Source organism: Acinonyx jubatus, chromosome E2 (assembly GCF_027475565.1).
Source record: "Acinonyx jubatus isolate Ajub_Pintada_27869175 chromosome E2, VMU_Ajub_asm_v1.0, whole genome shotgun sequence".
NCBI classification, from domain to species: domain Eukaryota; kingdom Metazoa; phylum Chordata; class Mammalia; order Carnivora; family Felidae; genus Acinonyx; species Acinonyx jubatus.
Genome location: NC_069396.1, coordinates 52,261,542 through 52,272,120, shown reverse-complemented (window position 1 = coordinate 52,272,120; position 10,579 = coordinate 52,261,542). Strand labels below are relative to the sequence as shown.

Here is a 10,579-nt window from a genome sequence, read left to right as displayed (position 1 = left end):
CAGCCATCTTCCACGCCAGTTCCCAGGAGTTAAGCTCCCATCCTTCTCCTCCACCCAGACTCCTTAGTCTGACCCCAGCCCCCTCCACCCCACCGCGACCACACAAGGGCCTCATCTGGGAGGATGAGATGAAAGTTCTAGTCAGAGAGGGGTCGGTCTGCGAGATCCTGGAACAATAGGCGGGGCCTCCCTTTGTTGCCGTCCAATCAGACTCAGAGTTGGGTTTGTGGGCGGGGCCAAGGAAACTCGCCCAGACTGTCGCTAGAGAAGTCGGCGCCCCAAGGAGAAAGGAAGAGGGACTCTGTGGGATTGAGGCGACCTTCGAGTCTGACTCCAGTCATAAAGCTCTCCACGTCACGTGACCAACCTCACCCTCGATCCACAACATCCTCAATTTTAGCCGTGGCAAATAGAGTGGAAGGACGTGGCCTGCTCGTCCCCTCTAAAGGCCCCCAGCCTGGATTCGGCCCTTCAGCGAACCCGAGTATTCCAGGGTGCAACATTCAAGGTCAAGGTCGGGCAGCGGCTGTCTAGGGTGCATCGGGACTCCGGACTCCTCGGTTTCCTAACCGAGAAGGGGGAGCCCTGCAAATTGGGGGGTCTTAATCTCGGGGAAGGGGTTCTTTCCGGTCAGCGATCACCTCCTCCGAGTGGGGTGGGAGGACCCTCCCCGGGGTTCTGTGCGGGGCTGAGCCCCCTGGCCTCAATGGGTCCCCAAGTAGCCCTCCTGGTGGCGGCGCTGGCCGGCTGCCTGCTTCCTGCCCGGAGCTGTGTCACTTGTGATCCAAGGGTCGTGGCCGCGCTGGACGCCTTGGAAAAGGAATACCTGCCTACCCACCTCGCCCCCGGGCGTCACAGAGAAGTGATGGAAAAGATAAGACAAACCGTGAGGAATTTCCGGGACCTGCCAGATTTAGAGGATACCTTTCTGGGGGTTATCGGTGAGGGCAGGGTAGAGAGTGCGAATCCAGGGGTCGAGGGAAAAGAGGGGTCTGCGTTCTAGGATTGTTGCGGGAGCGGGCAGGAGGGAAGGAAGCGAAAGACTGGAGGGAGACTGTACTGGGTTCGTGAATGGAGAAGGCTGGGATGCAGATTCCCAATACACTTTCCCCTAGTCCTTACGTGGCAATTTTATGTGGGGAAAAAAAATACAACTCCCAGAAGGCAATGGGCGTGCCAGCCATTTACAGCCCTGGGCTGGTCCAGTAGCCTCATGGGTATTGTAGTTTTTAACACCTGCTGAGCCAAGAGACCTCAAGGCTTGGGATCTGAGGTTCTAGCTCCCCTCCCCGCATCCCCTGTGTCCCTCCAGATGAGGCCACAATGGAAACGTCAGTCTTGAGTTTTCTGAGGAGTGTGAGACTTATCAGAAACAGTGGTGTAGCAGGTAAATCCACACAGGGGCCAGGGGATGGGGCTCCAGAAACTTTTCGAGAAATGATTGTTGGTGAGGACGGGTCTGGTAGTGGCTCTGGAGCCCACCTGCCTCGGTTCAGCTTCCCGCCCAGTCACCCCTTGCTGTGTGGCCTTTAGGGAGGGACTTTGCAACTTTGTCACCTCTCAAATGGGTCCTAACAGTGCCTGCAGGCCAGGGGCCGCTTAGCTCAGTGACCAGCATTGTTAAGTGGTCATTCAATTTCATTGTCCCTCCCTGAGGTGGCCCCAACGCGGAATGCCAATCTCTTCACACAGAAGGAACTTCCTGTATCTCCTCCTGCGGTGGGCGGGGGAGGGCTACCACTCTATGTCACCCTGCTCCTTCCCAGATGACACTTTCGTGAAGGAGTTCTCCTGGATGTTGACTCTGGAAAAGGCAGCCTTTCGTGGCTACGTCACTCGATTCCAAAGAGAGGGTGAGGGAAGATGGCTTCCGTCAGGGACCACGCCCCCTTCCCTCAACAGGCCCAGGGACTCTGTCCCCAGCCCCCTGCTTTCTATGTCCAACACTCACCTCTCCCGACCCGGTCCTCCCTTGGACCCAGAGATTCAGACACCCGGCTCCTTCTTCCCTCCAACCCAAGAGCCCAACCCCCAGCCTATTCCTTCCTCCCGCCCCCATCCCCTTTAACAGGAATCTGATAATTCTCTTTTCTTCCTTCTGAGGCAGATTTCTGTCCCAACAAATGTGGTGAGTCCGGATTATGGGAACTGGTTTTCTATCCTTCATCCTTGCCCCGTGAATACCCAGCCTTTTTCCTCCGGCTTTGGGTCTCGGTGGTTCTTCCTTCCCCACGTCTGAGAGGTTCCAGGTCCCCAGTAGTCCTTCTGCACAGCGGACTTCCTGGATAGCGGGTCCCCTTCTCTGGGCGCTCTTTCCTGAGACTGGTTACACCCCTCTTCAGGGAGGACTGCCTTCTAGCCCCGCCCCTTGGGCTGCCCTCTAGGGATTAGGCGCCTGACTCCGCCCCAGAACTTGGCCCTGCCCTCTCCTTTTAGCCTCGCCTCTCAGGGCGAATACAGCCTGGATCCTGTCCCTTCAGGTACAATGTTGCAGCTTCTGATCTGGTGCAGTAACTGTAAAAAGCAGCTTCACGTTTGTCGAAAATCCAGAGATTGTGGGGGTGAGAGAGCTGGGGCCAACCGCAGGGGTTGGCCCAAGAGGGGCGGAGCCAGAGGAGAGACGTGGCCTAGAGAGGGCGGGGACTGGAGCGGAGGGTGGAGACAGAAAGGGGGGCTTAGACAAAGTGGGTGGCACTGGCGGGAGGGCAGGAAACCTCAAAGGAGTGTCCCACCGTAAATCCTGTCCCCAGTGCGCCAAATCAACGTCCATGAAACGGAAGACCTGATCCTGGACTGTGAGCTCGACTGGCATAAATTATCTCAAGGCCTGACCTATTACAGCTTTTACAGGGTGGGCCCTTTCACCCCAAGTCCATAAGGCTTGTGTGAGCGCCGACCCCCTCATCCACAAGCTTGTTGCCACAATCCCCATGACCCATGACCCACCAGGTGTGACTTCTAGGGATCCCCGGGGACCCCATGCCCTTACCAGTGACCCTGGACTCCCATCTTCCCCACTGAGAGCCCGTGATGCTCTCACACCTGTACTGCCCCAAACCCTGAATTCCCCAGGCCTCTGTGACCCCTTGAGCTTGGGTCTAGGTTTGGGGGAGCAATTCTGAGACCTTGGTGTCCGAGGGGAAACGGCCCACCCTGATCAAGCGACTGGTGAGGCCAGAGGATGCGGGTAACTACCGCTGCGAGTTGGGCACTGAGCGATCCGGCCCAGCCACGGTCATCCATTTTGAAGTCACAGGTCAGAGCTGGGGAGTCGACAGACGTATGGGACTCAGGGTCCTGGCTTTGGGGGGCAGCCAGCTTCAGCGAGCGCCCTGGGGGGCCTAACTTTCTGTCGGCGTGTGGTTTCAGGCCAAGGGGGGGTGGCTTGCTGCCCAGGGTGCGGCCACCTCTCACAGTGGCCTGGCTTCAGGCAGTGAGGGGTGTGCTTATCTCCTGGGAGGCCTGGGTCCTGGGGAAGGGTGGCGTGGACAGAGCTTGCCTGGGCCACGACCGGCCCTCCCAGGACTGCTCCTTCTCTCTCCTCTGTCAGTGTTGCCCAAAAGAGTCATTGAGGAGATCCCGAAATCAAAGCCCGGGACCCAGTATCAGTGGTTCCGATCCCTCAAGCCGTCAGAGTGTCTGAATCCCAAGGACGTGCTGAGAGGCTTTCTGTTCGAGATGCTGATCTGGGGCTTTGTGTTTCTGATCCTCGGCTTTGCCACCTCGTGAGCCGCCTCCCGGAGAAGGCAGGGCTTGGGGCGAGGGGCGGGGTCTCCAACGTCCTGACGTAGGAGGAGGGGTTAGGGGGAGGGGCTTAGAAAAGAGGGGCGTGCTTACTAGGGCGGCGAAGCTTGGGTCATAGAAAAGGATCAGATATAGGGAGGCTGGGAGGGCTGTCCCTCACTCAGGACCTAATCTGCTTACACGATCGCACCCCACCCTTCCCCAGCGTACTTTGCTTTAGGTCTGGGACCCTGATCCATTCGGTCATGTCCTGGGTCCGTACCGACAAGGCAGCAGCCCCAGAGGACCAGGGTCCACAAAGTGGGCTGTCACAGACCCAGCTATCACAGAGCCAGGTGTCACAGACCCAGCTTCCCAAGGTACCGAACGAAGAAAAGGCCACAGCACCAAGGCTTAAATAAAGATTTATCTGGTTGCCTAAATATCGGATTCATTTTCTCCGGTCAGATTCTCAGTTTTGGCTTCCCGAGAGGAGAGTTCTGGGGCGGGTCTCCTGTCCTAGAAGGATAGACTGGGAACCCGGGTCCCTTCGGCGTGGCAGGGCCACCTGGCTGAGATGCACTTCCAGAATCAAGGAGTGATTCCCGAATCAAGGGCCAGCCCTACCCAGATCTCCTCCCCCAGGCCCGACCCCTCACATGACAACCCGTCCACACTCTTCCAGTGGGTTTCCACTGCCTTTTCCTGTCCCCCACCCAGTGCTGGGAGCCGGGGCAGAGGCGAAGGCTGAATAGGAACAGTGGGGTCTGAACTAACCAGGCCGACGGAGCCAGGGCGCCGGGTGCTGTTGAGGCCTGAAGCAGGGACCCAGGGGTCCACACGCCTCCTCCATCAGACCCAAGAGCAAGTCCCCAGCCATCTTCCACGCCAGTTCCCAGGAGCTAAGCTCCCATCTTTCTCCTCCACCGAGACTCTTTAGTCTGACCCCACCCCCTCCACCCCAACGCGACCACACGGGGGCCTCATCTGGGAGGAACCAGAAAAAAGTTCTGTTAGAGAGGGGGCGGAGGGCGTTATCCTGGAACTATAGGCGGAGCCTCCCTTTGTTGCCGTCCAATCAGACTCAGAGTTGGGTTTGTGGGCGGGGCCAAGGACACTCCTGGATTGTCTCTAGGTAAGTCGGGGGCCTGTGGAAAGCTAGAAGGGAAACGCTGTGGGATTTCCTTGCACATTGAGGCGATCTTCAGGTCTGACTCCAGTCATAAAGCTCTCTGCATCACGTGAGCCACCTCACCTTCGCTCCAACAACATCCTTAATTTCAGTCGTGGCGTAACAGAGCCGGAAGGACGTGGCCGGCTCGTCCCCCTGAATGCCCTCAGCCTGGATTCCGCTCTTCAGCAAACCCTAGTTGTATTCGAGGGTCAACGGACAAGTTCAAGGTCGGGCAGCGGCTGCTCAGTGTGCATCGGGACTCCGGACTCCTCGGTTTCCTAACCGAGAAGTGGGAGACCTACAACTTGGGGGTCTTAGTCTCCGGGAAGGGGTTCTTTCCCCTTAGCGATCACTTCCTCCTCCGTGTGGGGTGGGCGGACCCTCCCCATAAAGTCCAGATAGTCCTGGTGGGTTCTGCTGGGGCTGAGCGCCCTGGGGAAATGGGTCCCCAAGTTGCCCTCCTGGTGGCGGCGCTAGCCGGCTGCCTGCTTCCTGCCCGGAGCTGTGTCACGTGTGATCGAAGTGTCGTGGCTGCGCTGGACTCCTTCGATAAGGAATACCTGCCTACCCACCTGGCGCCCGAGCGTCACAGAGAAATGATGAGAACGATAAAAGCAACCGTGGGGAATTTCACCAAACTGCCAAATTTACAGCGTTCCTTTATCGGGGTTATCGGTGAGGGCAGGGTAGAGCGTGGGAACCCTGGGTCATGGGAAACGAGGGGTCTAGTCCTAGGATTGCTAGGGGCGGGGGGGGGGAGGGGGACGGGAGGGAAGAGCTGAAGGCAGAGTCTACTGGGTTCGGGCGTGGAGAAGGCTGGGATGCAGAATCCAGGCCTTGCCAAGGCTAGGAATACACTTCCCCTACGCCTTACCTTGCCATTTTGGATAAAAACTACAACTCCCAGCAGGCAACGGGCGGACAATCGCTTTACAGCCCCATCCTTGCCCAGCGGCCACATGGGTATTGTAGTTTGTAACGCTAGCTGAGCCAAGAGAGCTCAAGGTTTGGAATCTGAGGTTCTGTCTCCCCTCCCCGCATCCCCTGTGTCCCTCCAGATGAAGCCACAATGGAAACGTCAGTCTTGAGTTTTCTGAGGAGCGTGAAATATATCACAAACCGTGGTTTAAGAGGTAAATGCACACAGATGGGCGGGGGGAGAAGCTCCAGAATCTTTGGCTCTGGAGTCAACCTGCCTAGCTTCAAATACCTGCCCAGTCATCCCCTAGCTGTGTGGCTTTGCGGGAAGGAAGTTTTCCACGTCTAAAATGGATCATAACGGTGCCTGGACACCAGCCCTCGCTTAGCTCAGTGGCCGGCGTGGTTAAGTGGTCATTCAATTTCATTGTCGCTCCCTGAGAAGTCCCCAGCGGGAATTGGCATGCCCTTCAGACAGAGACAAACTTCCTGTACCTCACTCCTGGGGTGGGGAGCGGAGGGGAAGCACTTTACGTCACCCTGCTGCTTTTCCAGATGACTCTTTAGAGAAGGAGTTCTCTGAGATGTTGACTCGGGAAAAAGAAAGCTTTCAGAGCTACGTCGTTCGGTTCCAAAGAGAGGGTGAGGGAATATGGGTTCTGTACGGGACCACAGCCCCTTCCTCCACCAGTCCCAGGGTCTATGTCCCCAGCCCCTGCTTTCTATGTCCATCCCCTTACCTCTCCCGACCGCGCCCTCCCTTGGACCCAGACCTCCAGGCACCCGGGCCCTTCCTCCCTCCAACCCAAGAGCCCAAACCCCCACCTATTCCTTCTCCCCCTCTCTCATGTCCTTTAGCTTAGAAACCTGATACCGTTATTTTTTTCTTCCTTCTGAGGCAGATTTCTGTCCCAACAAATGTGGTGAGTCCAGATTATGGAAGATGGTTTTTTATCCCTCATCCTTGCCCCGTGAATACCCAGCCTTTCTCCTCCTGCTTTGGATCTCAACGGTTCTTCCTTCCCCACGTCTGAGAGGTTCCTGGTCCCCAGTAGTCCTTCTGCACAGCGGACTTCCTGGGCAACGGGTCCCCTTCTCTGGGGGCTCTTTCCTGAGACTGGTTACACCCCTCTTCAGGGAGGACTGCCTTCTAGCCCCGCCCCTTGGGCTGACCTCTAGGGATTAGGCGCCTGATCCCTCCCCAGCCCTTGACCCTGCCCTCTACTTGTAGCCTCCTCTGTTAGGATAAATAGAGCCTTGATCTCTCCCCTCAGGTACGATGTTGCAGCTTCTGCTCTGGTGTCACATATGCAGAAAGCACCTTTACCTTTGTCGAAAGTCCACAGATTGCGGAGGTGAGAGGCTGGGGCCAACGGGAGGGGTTGGCGCAGGAGAGGCGGAGCCAGAGGAGAGATGGAGTCTTGACAGGGCGGAGACTGAAGCCTGCCTGTTAGCAAAGAAGGGCCTGGACCCAGTGGGAGGGAGTGGATGGAGGGCCTGGAACCATGAGGAAGCACCCCACCATAACCCTCGTCCCCAGTGCGCCAAATCAACGTCCACGAAAAGGAAGACTTGGTCCTGGACTGTGAGCTCAACTGGCATAAATTATCTGAAGGCCTGACCAACTACAGCTTTTACAGGGTGGGACTTTCAACCCCAAGTCCATTAGGCTTGTGTGAGCGCCCACCCCGGTATCCACAAGCTTGTTCCCACAATCCCCATGACCCATGACCTACCAGATTTGCCTTCCACGGATCCCCGGGGACCCCATGCCCTTACCAGTACACCCTGGATTCCCATCTTCCCCACTGAGATCCCGTGATGATCTCACCTCTGTTCTCCCTAAGGCCTGAATTCCCCAGGCCTCTGTGATCTCTTGAACTTGGGTCTAGGTTTGGGGGAGCAATTCTGAGACCTTGGTGTACAAGGGGAAACGACCCACCCTGACCAAGCCCCTCGTGGGGCCAGAGGATGCAGGTACCTACCGGTGCGAGTTGGGCACTGAGCGACATGGCCCATCCACGATCATCCATTTTGAAGTCACAGGTCAGTGCTGGGGAGTCGACAGAAGTGTGGGGTTCAGTTTCGTGGGTTTTGGGTACAGCCATCTTCAGGGCGTGGCCTGCGGGTTAAAACTTCCCTGTGGGATGTGGATTCAGGCCATGGGGGTGTGGCTTCCTGTCCTGGGCGTGGCCACTGCTCACCTGGACCATGCTTCCTGCAGTTAGGGTCCTGATTATCTCCTGGAAGGCCTAGGTTTGGGGAAGGTTGGCGTGGAGATAGCTTGCCTGGGCCACGAAGGGCTCTTGGGACCCTCTCAGGTCTGCTCTTTCCCTTTCTTCCGTCAGTGTTGCCTCAAAGAATCATTGTGGAGACAACGTCCAAGTCTTCAACCTTTGTAACCCAGACTTCAATGTTTGTAACCCGGTCATCAACCAGTGGAACCCTGGCTGAGATCTGGCATGACCTGTCCCTAACTGTCGGGAGGGCAGAGTACCTGAAGTTGGAGAATAGGCTGAGAGGCCGTTTGATAGGGCTGCTGATCTGGGGCTTTGTGGTGCTGATCATCGGCATTCTCACCGTGTGAGTCGCCCACTGAAGAAGTCAGGGCTTGGAGCGAGGGGCGGGATGTCCACCCTCCAAATGGAGGAGGTTGTTCTCTTGGGGATGGGGTGGGGCTTACCTCTGCTGACTAAGTTGGGGTCATTGCGAGAATAAGATCCAATATAGGGAGGCTGGGAGGAGTGTCCCTCACTCAGGACCTAATCTGGTTCTGCTATTTGCACCCCACCCTCCCCCAGCGTCCTTTGCTTTCGGCCTGGGAAGGTGATCGATTCCATGAATACCTGGTTCTCCGCTGACAGGGCGGGTCTTCCATAGGGCTAGGTCCCAAAGAGTCAGCCTTCACAGGAGCAGGTTCCGAAGGTACCGAAGGAAAAGGCCACAGTACCGTGGCACAAATAAAGATTTATCTGGTTGTCTAAATACCGGACTCATTTCCTCTGCTCTGATCCTCACTCTTGGTTTCCGAGAGGAGAACTCTGGGGCTGCTCTCCTGTCCTAGAAGGAGAGCCTGGGAACATGCGTCCCTTCATCACGACAGAGCCACCTGGCTGAGATGTAATTCCGGAATCAAGGAGTGGGGAAGGACCAGCCCTACCCAGATCTCTTCCCTCAGGCCCGTCCTCTCACAGGATGCCCCCTCCCAGCTCTTCCTGCCAGGTTTGCTCTTGTCTTTTCTGGATCCCCAGCCAGTACTGGGAGCCTGGGCAGAGGCAAAGGCTGAAGGGGAACAGCGGGGTCAGGAAGCAACCAGGACCAACGGAGCCAGGGCCCTGGGGTGCTGTTGGGACCTGAAGCAGGGTAAGAACCAGGGACCCTGAAGTCCAGACCCCTCCTCCCTCAGACCTAGTGTTGAGGGAGCATAAGGCAGGCTGAGAGCAAAATAGAAGTTAGCACTCCCCACCCCCTGGTGGGATATAGGTGACATTCCTCAGGCACTCCTGAGGTACTTTGTCTTTTCTTCCTTTACTCTCATTTTAGGGGCTTTTCGCGAAGTATGGTCTTACTGGAACCCTTTTCATGTGGATTGCTCAGGCTGCAATCCTCTAGCCCGTGTCTACTCTATGGGGAGGAGAAAGCCTGTCTTTTGGCTGGATGTTACTACCCTGGGTGGGGTGGTAATGAGACCCAGAAACTTGGTGCCCTCTCTTTATTCCTGTCCTCAGGCAACGTTGTCTGTCTTGTGCATGGGACAGCCACCTGTCCAAGTAGCCAAGTGGACTAACACGGCTGCCAATCTTATGATTCCCGTGTGAGGTATCTTCCTCATTGGTCTAAGGTGATCCCCTCCACATTTCTGGTCTAGCTGCTTCCAGCCTCGGAACCTCCCACGGAGAGCTGGTGGAACCACTACTCGATTGAAAGAACATTGAACCGGGGACCGTTTCTTAGGGAAGTTGGCTGTGAAGACCTTACGTGTTGGAATGTCACTTAGATCATGGTGGATTTCTGCCTTTACTGTTTTCAATCAGTGTCCTCTACTACCTGCTACTTAAATTACCAAATTGGGTCATTCCCCCTTACAAAACTTTTCCAGTGTTTTCCACGGGCTCTGAATGACAGTTGACTGTCCTTCTCAGCAAGGCAAATTTCGTCCATACGTCAGACACCCATCTGTAGTCTGGGGGAAGCGAAGGGATGCTAACATCCCTCTTTTAGGAGCCCTTAATCGGCTAGTCGGTGGTCATAGCGATTTCGTTTGAGGGTTGTGTCGGGTCGCTTTGGCACCGGGAACCTCTGACGTTTCCTGTGCCTGGGACACCACCAGGGAGCCGGGGGGTGGGGCGGTTGTCAGGATAATAGACGCTTTCTCTCTAGGAGAAGCATGGGAGCTCCTCCTCTGTCTCCAAGGAGTCTCCCCTGGGATGTCTTTTAACCCACTGGAAACAATTTGGATTGCAAAATTTAGGAAAGGATTGATCTCCTGTAATACTGCGTGGCGTCCGTAGGATCTAGCAGTTAGATCTCTTCTGCAGTAAACAGGGCAAATGGACAGAGGTACCCTAGGTCCAGGCCTTCACAGCTCTAAATCACGACCCAGACCCAAAGGCCTCTTGCAGAATGTGTTTGCCAAAGTGTATTTGGCTGGTAAACTCCCCCCTGACATATTGGATGTCTAGATAGGCCTCCTCTAAGTGAATCCAGGCTGTTGGAGGAAACACAGGCCATTTCCAGCCAAGGGGAGGCTGACTCTTTCTCTCT

General features: G+C 56.2%; 2 protein-coding genes and 2 long non-coding RNA genes across 7 annotated transcripts; 2 read left to right on the top strand and 2 right to left on the bottom strand.

The window, feature by feature from the left end:
- The first annotated feature begins 2 nt into the window (after nucleotides 1-2).
- Nucleotides 3-4,166, top strand: LOC106988697 (izumo sperm-egg fusion protein 1-like). Of its 2 annotated transcripts, none has more exons than XR_008293806.1 (9): nucleotides 3-941; nucleotides 1,313-1,387; nucleotides 1,767-1,853; nucleotides 2,108-2,128; nucleotides 2,481-2,561; nucleotides 2,751-2,851; nucleotides 3,103-3,256; nucleotides 3,551-3,787; nucleotides 3,950-4,166. XR_008293806.1 is itself a non-coding variant. In XM_053211079.1 (9 exons), the coding sequence occupies exons 1-9, from the start codon at nucleotides 707-709 to the stop codon at nucleotides 4,143-4,145; spliced, it is 1,125 nt and encodes a 374-aa protein (XP_053067054.1). In that variant the 5' UTR covers nucleotides 3-706; the 3' UTR covers nucleotides 4,146-4,166. The 2 variants fall into 2 exon arrangements, 1 of the variants encoding a protein (XP_053067054.1); XM_053211079.1 differs by having other exon boundaries at nucleotides 3,551-3,725.
- On the bottom strand, nucleotides 2,083-5,259 carry LOC128313303 (uncharacterized). The gene is made up of 2 exons (XR_008293810.1): nucleotides 4,501-5,259; nucleotides 2,083-4,295 (listed from the first exon to the last, which is right to left on the bottom strand). It is a non-coding gene; the product is annotated as an uncharacterized LOC128313303 (long non-coding RNA).
- Nucleotides 5,260-5,337: 78 nt separating this feature from the next.
- Nucleotides 5,338-8,814, top strand: LOC106988696 (izumo sperm-egg fusion protein 1-like). 3 transcript variants are annotated; one of them, XM_053211083.1, is made up of 9 exons: nucleotides 5,338-5,572; nucleotides 5,956-6,030; nucleotides 6,371-6,457; nucleotides 6,718-6,738; nucleotides 7,090-7,170; nucleotides 7,356-7,456; nucleotides 7,708-7,861; nucleotides 8,164-8,398; nucleotides 8,617-8,814. In XM_053211083.1, the coding sequence occupies exons 1-9, from the start codon at nucleotides 5,338-5,340 to the stop codon at nucleotides 8,693-8,695; spliced, it is 1,068 nt and encodes a 355-aa protein (XP_053067058.1). In that variant the 3' UTR covers nucleotides 8,696-8,814. The 3 variants fall into 3 exon arrangements, with proteins under 3 accessions (XP_053067058.1, XP_053067056.1, XP_053067057.1); XM_053211081.1 differs by having other exon boundaries at nucleotides 8,137-8,398; XM_053211082.1 differs by lacking the exon at nucleotides 6,718-6,738 and having other exon boundaries at nucleotides 8,137-8,398.
- On the bottom strand, nucleotides 6,750-8,024 carry LOC128313304 (uncharacterized). Its single transcript, XR_008293811.1, has 2 exons — nucleotides 7,801-8,024; nucleotides 6,750-7,280 (listed from the first exon to the last, which is right to left on the bottom strand). It is a non-coding gene; the product is annotated as an uncharacterized LOC128313304 (long non-coding RNA).
- Nucleotides 8,815-10,579: the final 1,765 nt, after the last annotated feature.

Bases quoted from the DNA above. Each gene is read 5' to 3' on its own strand.
- LOC106988697 (XM_053211079.1), top strand. From the start codon at position 707: ATGGGTCCCCAAGTAGCCCTCCTGGTGGCGGCGCTGGCCGGCTGCCTG. The intron at 1,388-1,766 runs GTAAATCCACAC...GCTCCTTCCCAG, and splicing joins CAGAAACAGTGGTGTAGCAG to ATGACACTTTCGTGAAGGAG. The intron at 3,257-3,550 runs GTCAGAGCTGGG...CTCCTCTGTCAG, and splicing joins CATCCATTTTGAAGTCACAG to TGTTGCCCAAAAGAGTCATT.
- LOC106988696 (XM_053211081.1), top strand. From the start codon at position 5,338: ATGGGTCCCCAAGTTGCCCTCCTGGTGGCGGCGCTAGCCGGCTGCCTG. The intron at 6,458-6,717 runs GTGAGGGAATAT...CTTCTGAGGCAG, and splicing joins CGTTCGGTTCCAAAGAGAGG to ATTTCTGTCCCAACAAATGT. The intron at 6,739-7,089 runs GTGAGTCCAGAT...CTCTCCCCTCAG, and splicing joins TTTCTGTCCCAACAAATGTG to GTACGATGTTGCAGCTTCTG.